Below are 7,730 nucleotides of genomic sequence, written 5' to 3' on the forward strand. Positions count from 1 at the left end.
GCCGATTCTTTTTCCCCTTCCAAATGGAACGCCAATGTTTTTTTTATAGCCAGGAGATGGCGCCGTTTACTACCTTTTTTTAAAGCGCTGAATGGTTTTTGTATTTCTTTAATTAAAAAAAGAGATCTCCTTGTTTTGCAGTCCCACCGTCTCCACCAAAGTGTCAGATTCAAGGCAGCGCGCAGGTTGGAGGCAACGTTACCATGTCCTGCAAATCTGCTTTTGGAAAACCGGTCCCAGTTTACCGTTGGCAGCGGACTGAGCCCAGTTCCCAGTTTTTCTTTGCACCCACACAAGGTACGAGTCTTTGCTGTGGATATTTGTAGCCCAGCACAGCTGGACAGGGCAGGTTGACCATGGCTGTGGTTTAGGGCGAAGAGGGGAGATGTCTCTGTGTGTTATCTTTTGAGTCTGCTTACCAAAACAAAAGGGAAAATTAGTCGAGAACGGAGTTTTGATCCAGTTCAATGTGCATTGAATTTAATCCAAAATCACCCTCTGAATATTTCGTATTCTTCTTCATTCGCCTTTAGAATTACCATTTGCTGAAAATTTCCCAATGAGCTCCAGGGGAGGAAGCAACCTTTTGTGGTGACACTTTAGACTCAGGTTCTACCAGGATTTCTCAACCTTGGCAACCTGAAGATGTGTGGACTTCAACTCCCAGCGTTCCCCAGTCAGCATGGGACTCTGGGAGTTGAAGTCCACATGTCTTTAGGTTGGCAAAGTTGAGAAATGCTGTTCTACACCCTGGGAAATGGGAAAACTTCATTTAGAGCCACAGTGCCACAGTGGTGAGAGTGCAGTACTGCAGGTTACTTCTGCTGGCTGCCTGCCGGCTGCCTGCCGTTTGACAGTTCAAATCTCACCAGGCTCAAGGTTGACTCAGCTTTCCATCCTTCAGAGGTGGGTAAAATGAGGACCCAGATTGTTGGGGGCAAGAGGCTGACTCTGCAAAACCACTTAGAGAGGGCTGTTAAAGCACTGTAAAGTGGCATATAAGTCTAAGTCCTATTGCTAGGTGCTCAGCCAAGTCACTGAGAGAAAGTTAATGGGATCCTCTTGAAATAACAGTTCTGTTTGTCTGAAGCTTGCTTGGCATTTTTTCCCCAGATACCAAGAAGGGGATGCTGACACTAACCAATCTTACTATCGACATGTCCGGGATGTATCTCTGCAACGCCTCCAGCATAGCTGGCTATTCCAGCTGCACACTCAGTTTGGAAGTCCATCCACGTGAGTCTCTTCTTGACAGCACAAGGTCTCCTTCTACTCTGCTTCCATTTACGTGTGGAGTCTTAGGAGCAAGAGAAGGTCGAAACAAATAAAATATCACCATTGCAATCAGTGGTGTCCTTAGGAACAGTTTCCCATTTCTATTTGAAATAAACACCTTTGGTATCAAATTTTAGGAAAGTTAGTGTTTCCTTGGCTACCGTATTGAAGGTGTCCACCTAGCTGGGAATTTGTAGTGACGACTGTTCCGTCTGGATTAAAAGATGCTGTTCATATTCCTGGTAGAAATGACCATCGTCCTAACAGTCTATTCATCCATCAGCAGCCAAGGTGAAGTAGTGATCAGGGCATCCTTCCTCAACCTGCCTGCTCTCCAGGTTTCTCCAACAGAAATATGGGCTTCCACTCCCAGAATTCCCTAGCCAGCATTGCTAAGAATTGTTGGAGAGTATTTAAGACAGGGAAAACCAAGGAGAATATCTCATTTGTTCCTGAAATGGTTTGAGCAGTCAATATCTCCCAGTCTAGTCTATTTCACAGTTGTTTATGATAACCATGGGGAGAACAGCCCTGTGTAGCCTTTCTGGAAGTAAGATTGAGATCAATGTTACACAAATCATCCTAAATATTCACAGAGAGATTGGATTCCAGTTGTGTTTGATGTGAAGATTTTAGAGGGATTTTAATTGGGATTAAATAGACACAAGTGTCAAGAGAGGCAGGAGTTGGGGAAGATTGAGAAAGGTAGGATTTGCTGAAATCTTTTTCGCATCTCATTTTTTTTAAAAAAACCCAAAACATCTTCACTGTTGTGGCTCCTTTTGCAGCATTCAATACAGCAGTGGTGGCTGGTGCAGTCGTGGGGACCCTCATTGGACTTGGCCTGATCATATTTTTTACACTTCAGATGTTTATCTACCGAAGGAAAAAGAAGGAAGCCCAAGAAGAGATAGCCAATGAAATCAAGTAAGTAATGTAGAACATCTGGCACTGCGGATTGCAGAATTAGGAAAGAGTGTCCACCACATGTTGTTGAAGTCCATCAGCCTGACACTCTCTATAGCCAATGACCAGGAATGGTCAGAATTGCCCCCTGGAGCATCTGGAAGAAATGTCTAATGTAGACATTGTGTTTGGATCATCTTCAATATTTCTTGTTGACTATGTGGTCCTTGGTGCTCTTATGGTTTGGCTGTTTTCTTCCACGTGTTTCATTGGCCAGGTAACATCAGTGCTGTGTCAGGTAGTACTGATAATGTTACCCACTTGGGTGATGAAATGTCTGCAAGAAAACAGCCAAGCTCAGAGAGCACAAAGGACCTCAAGAGTTCAACCTGAACTACAAATATTCCCTTCTATTGCTTCTTTTGGACTAGTTTCAACAAAAAAAACACTTTGTGTGCAACAGTGGAATGGTTAATCTATAGTGGTTGTCCGTTCTTTTTCTCCGAGGAGGCTCTTGTCATGGATGATTGAATTAGTCTTGTAGTAAACAGATAGGAGTATAAGTCCTTGCAAGGCAAAACTCATTTCGATACTCCGTTTGATGGAAAACACACGTTTAAATTTTGAAGATTTTGAAAGGGCTTCAAATATAAAAATCATAGATCAGTATGGAAATGGAATATTGGAAAATAACTTCATTGATCCCTATTTTTCCTTCCATTTATGATTTCCTCCCCCACTACAGGGAAGATGCAGTAGCTCCCAAGACGCTCTCCTGGGTGAAAAATTCCTGCACTGATGGACTCTCCAAAAATGGAACGTTGTCCTCCATGAACACCTCCCGGGATCACAAACCCTACGCCATCCAGCCCCCCTCGGACACGGCCTCCATCACCACTGCCGCAGAAAGCATGGTGGGCTTCAAGGCCCCTTTCACCAACCCCAGAAACGGGACCCTCACACCGACCCCCAGCCTTTCCAGCCAATCGCTGCCCCTCTATTTTCCACCGGTGATCAACGGAGTCCAGTGCCATCATGCCAATGTGCCCATCCACAGGAATAACCTCCACCGGACAAACCGGGCTCAGCCCCAGGTCCCCCAGCAACAGGAGCCCCCCGTCCCCACTGCTCAAGGCTTAACGGCCTCCACGCTGAATCGCATGGGGGCAGTGCCTGTCATGGTGCCTGCTCAAAGCCAGGCAGGATCTTTGGTGTAAATGTGGTGCGGTTCCAGAGCTCTCCAGGTGGCCGTTGGTTTGACTCCTGACAAGCACTGTTGAGAGACAGGTGGCATTGTGCTGCTTCGTCAGCCTGTCCGCAGAGGGGTCTGTGTGTGGGGTAGGGCTTGGATTTGTTCTTCAAGTGACCAATGTCAAGACTTTGCCATAAGTGAGACCTTATCGGGACTTCTGAAAAGGACTTTTTAAAAAAAAAATATTGGTAACCAGAAGCGCTTCTGTTTATCTGTCCAGTCTTATTCTTCTTGGTGCACCAGCCCCATTCCATCTCCTCTGGGAATCTACCTAACAGAGACTAGGTTTAACTGGATAAAACTGTGTTTGTTCTCTAACGTGACTCTTAATGTTGAGGAAGAGAAAGCAAGCTGTGGTTTACTGTCTTGGCTTAGAATAAGAGAAGGAGGTAGACCTGAAGTCTTTAAGCAAAACGGGTCATTCTATCTTCCCCAGTACTTTTCAAGAAGTAGCTCACATAATGGGAAACCCTTCAGACACCTAGGAACGGAAGGTAAAGATAATTGAAACCCAACTGACCCCATGTCAAAAGTCTACGCATTAGAGAAATCTGCACAAATAAAAAGAAAAGTGATAGAATCTCAGCTACCCCATTCCACCCCTTCCAGGTAGACAATGCTTTCCAGCAATGGGTAAAGGTTGCAGCCAAGGGGGAGGTGTGACTTCCTTTCTTGTCATTCCTGTCTCCTTCCCTCAAAAGAAACTACAGGACAGTTCAGTCTCATTGTTGGTTGGGTTGATGGCCTACAGGTAGCTCTTGATGTCCGTTCAAAGGTCATTAATTCATAAACACTTCACTTGCCTCTTGAAACACCTGATTTTAGATAATCACAGTATGTTAGAGGTGTGCAACTGTTTGAAGACCCAAGCTTCCATATGAATGAAGAAGCCACCGTTTATTACATTGGAAGAAAATGCCATTTTAATTTAATTTATGGAATATCAATGATGCGAGGAATGAATTTCTCTAATAAGCCTTAAAATGACAACTTTAAAGTTCGGCACTTATGAAGGCCCATTCAAGACTTTGGAGATTCACCTGCACTTGTTGGGCACTAAATTAAGTAATATCAATGCCTCCTGAAATAAGTTTGGTACACGATAAATGCAGCTCTATTCAAGAGCTTCTCTTTTACAATGTATACAACTAGCTGTGTAATATCCTTTTCCCTGAAATGGTATCCTAGATTATTTAATTTGGCAGCCTTAGTGACTAGATCAATTCAGCTCAGGATGGAACTATTTGGAGAGACAAGTGCCACGAAGTTGCCAAGACTGAATCATAAATGCAAAAAGAGATCAAAGGATTGCTATTCACCCAAGGATGCTTGGAAATGGTTTCTGATAGGAATAAATTAAATGGAATAGATTGAGACAGACAACAATTTGGTGGGTGCTCAAGTTTTCGCACTTGGTGGTTTTGAAGCTGAAAAGTGGATGCTGTCTTTAAGGTATAAATCTAAACAGTAGCTTTGCAAAAGAAATTCATCTTTATAGGACCATAACATGCTTTCCTAAGGTAACATTTCATATTAATCCAAGCTAATCATATAATCCAGCATTGCCAGATGGCACAGTTCTTATGAAGCTGTTGACACATAGATCCGTAGAGGTTCTGGACTAGGTCTTTCCATCCCACCACTCTTGTGCTGAAAATTTGGGAGGGGTTTTTCTTTTGCTTCGTAGCATCCCTACAAGCCCACTCTTTGAAGTAGTGGTCCTCTTTATCAGTTAATGTAGGGCATAGCCCACAGAAACACAGATGTAGAATATGCTTTTCAGGAAATGCTCACGCCCCTAAGGAAGGCTAGAAGGCAAGGCAAGTTGAGGAAGGATTCTGCCTTGAATCCTTGCGTACAGGTAGTCCTGGACTTATGACCACAGTTGGGACTGGGACATCTGTTGCTAAGTGAGGAATGGTTAAGTGAATCTCACCTAAATGAATGACCTTTTTTTGCCACGGTTGTTAAGGAGAATCACCTTGATTATTAAGTAAATCACACAATTGTTAAGTGAACCTGGCTTCCCCCATCGACTTTACTTGTTGGAAGGCATCTGGGAGAGTCACAACTGCAGATCACATGACCCTGAGATTCGGCAACCGTCATAAATAGATGCTGGTTGCCAAGCACCCCAGTTTTGATCACATGACCATGGGGATGCGGCAAGCGTTGTGTCAGGTCCAGTTGCAGGTCACTTTTTTCAGTGCCATTGTAACTTTGAACGGTCACCAAAAAAAAAGTTGCAAATCAAGGACTACATGCAGTCATCCATGTAACTTTATTTCCAGCAATACAAGATTGATTTAGAATTGCTTTCTTCTAGGACAGGGGTGTCCAAACTTGGGAACTTTAAGACTTGTGGACTTCAACTCCCAGAATTCCCCAGCCAGCATGGCTGGCTGGGGAATTCTGGGAGTTGAAGTCCACAAGTCTTAAAGTTCCCAAGTTCGGACACCCCTGTTCTAGGATGATGGTTGGTCTAGGACAGGGATGTCAAACTCAATTCCATTTGAGGGCCTCCATCAGGGTTGCGTTTGATCTTGGGGACCAGGATGGGCATGGCCAGCTTGATGTCATTCATGTCAGAGGTGCCTGTGGTGGCCCAAGAGCTCTGTCAGCGAAAACGGGCTCCCGAGCTCCGTTTTTAGCCGCCACGACCTCTGTTTTCACTGGCAGAGGGTTGCAGGAGGTCGTGGCAGCCGAAAACGGAGTTCGGGAGCCTGTCTTTGCTGACAGAAGCACTGCAGGCCGATCCTTCGCTCTTTCCAGGGCAGCCCCGCAGGCCAGAACTAAGTACCCTGTGGGCTGGATCCGGCCCCCAGGCCTTGAGTTGGACACTCTTGATTTAAGATATAGCTGCGTTTTTTTTTATCTGCAAGTCTGCCTTGTATTCTCTGGAGGTGTCCTTCACCCAAACAAAGCCAGCCAGTTACTCTAAATCAGAGATGTCCAACCTTGGCAGCTATTAAGACTTGCGGATTTCAAGTCCCAGAATTCCCCAGCCAGCCATTAAAGTTACCGAGGTTGGACATCCCTGCTCTATATGAGGGGATTGTTCTCTTCTAGGCAAAATAGCTGTTTTGGCTCCAAACCTATCAGGTGTTTTTTTTAAAAAAAAAAGAATAAATGGAACCCCTTTTATGACCGTGGTTAGGACCTTCACACCTGCAGGGTTGATTCTGGAAAATATGCTTTTATTCTAATTTGTGTCCTCCTGTTCCTTAGTGAACCACATAGGAACTCTATTCAAATATTCTCTGTTAGTATTTTTGAAACTTGGCAACTTTAAAATGTGTGAACTTCAACTCTCAGAATCGTCAGCATGTCAGTTCAAAAACATCTCTACCTGCTGTCTTGCGGTTAAGGCCAAATACTGCCTCAGGTCTACCAACATCTTCCATACCTCTTGGGAACATGTCTTGTAATATTATAGAACAACTTTCTACCAGGCCTCTTAAACCGACTGTTTAAAGGACACCTTTTGCATCTTAATATATATTGTGCAATTATGTTTATTCAATGGACAAATTCCTATATTTCTTTTTCTTTCTTTTTTTATAAATGTAGATGGAGTAAATAATTTATACTTCTAGGTATTAACAGGTCTGTGAATCTGGACTGGAGTCCTCTAACCGTTTTCATGCTAGCTATTTTTATTTTTCAATGGCAATAAGAATCCTTCTGTTGTGTGGAAGGTAGGGATACACTGAAGTATTTTTATGTACAGTTTTGAAATGTATTATTTTTCATAAACAATCATTAAAAGTATTTGTTTTTATATCAACTAAAACCAACTGTAGTAAGGCAGTTTGCATGGGACTGGTCTGTGTGTGTGGAAGGCACTGAAATGCACTGATCCCACTTTCCTGAACTAAAACTCCAGGTTTCTTAATCGTTTCCTTTTTTACAGCAGGGACTAAAATGATAAACAATATAGGGACGCAAAACAAAAGCAAATAGAAACACAAGGTTAAAAAGAAATAAACTCAACAGCCCTAAACAAAAATCAATTAAAATAAGGATTGTCTTCAAACGCTGTTCCATCACTAGAAGCTTTTAAGAAGAAGCTGGGCAACCGTTTGTCTGGAATGGTTTAGGGTCTCCTGCCCGAGCAGGGGGTTGGACTAGAAGACCTCCAAAGTCCCTTCCAACTCTGTTATTCTGTTAAACAAGAAAAAAATGCTGCATTCTCAAAACAAAATTTGCTATTGGTAGATTCCATGCATTGCAAAATATAGTACAGCTAACTTAAGGCATTAATTTAACCAGGATAATAGATGGGCTAGTTATTTGA

The 7,730-nt window shown here is 43.3% G+C and overlaps 1 protein-coding gene and 2 long non-coding RNA genes across 3 annotated transcripts in view; 2 read left to right on the forward strand and 1 right to left on the reverse strand.

The window, feature by feature from the left end:
• Nucleotides 1-5,361, forward strand: part of ESAM (endothelial cell adhesion molecule) — a 69,847-nt gene extending 64,486 nt beyond the window's left edge. The window contains exons 4-7 of the mRNA XM_081961092.1: nucleotides 142-297; nucleotides 1,114-1,236; nucleotides 2,064-2,202; nucleotides 2,927-5,361. Coding sequence (XP_081817218.1) covers nucleotides 142-297; nucleotides 1,114-1,236; nucleotides 2,064-2,202; nucleotides 2,927-3,398 — 890 coding nt within the window. The 3' untranslated portion in view covers nucleotides 3,399-5,361. The remainder of the gene's footprint in view (nucleotides 1-141; nucleotides 298-1,113; nucleotides 1,237-2,063; nucleotides 2,203-2,926) is intronic.
• The window catches only part of LOC309396195, a 395,535-nt gene extending 388,309 nt beyond the window's left edge, over nucleotides 1-7,226 (forward strand). The window contains exon 2 of the long non-coding RNA XR_014176064.1: nucleotides 5,963-7,226. This is a non-coding gene — a long non-coding RNA (uncharacterized lncRNA). The remainder of the gene's footprint in view (nucleotides 1-5,962) is intronic.
• On the reverse strand, nucleotides 3,610-6,008 carry LOC309396194. The gene is made up of 2 exons (XR_014176063.1): nucleotides 5,892-6,008; nucleotides 3,610-5,748 (listed from the first exon to the last, which is right to left on the reverse strand). It is a non-coding gene; the product is annotated as an uncharacterized lncRNA (long non-coding RNA).
• Nucleotides 7,227-7,730: the final 504 nt, after the last annotated feature.

Source organism: Natrix helvetica (assembly GCF_964273705.1).
Source record: "Natrix helvetica genome assembly, chromosome: 8".
Lineage (NCBI taxonomy): Eukaryota > Metazoa > Chordata > Lepidosauria > Squamata > Natricidae > Natrix > Natrix helvetica.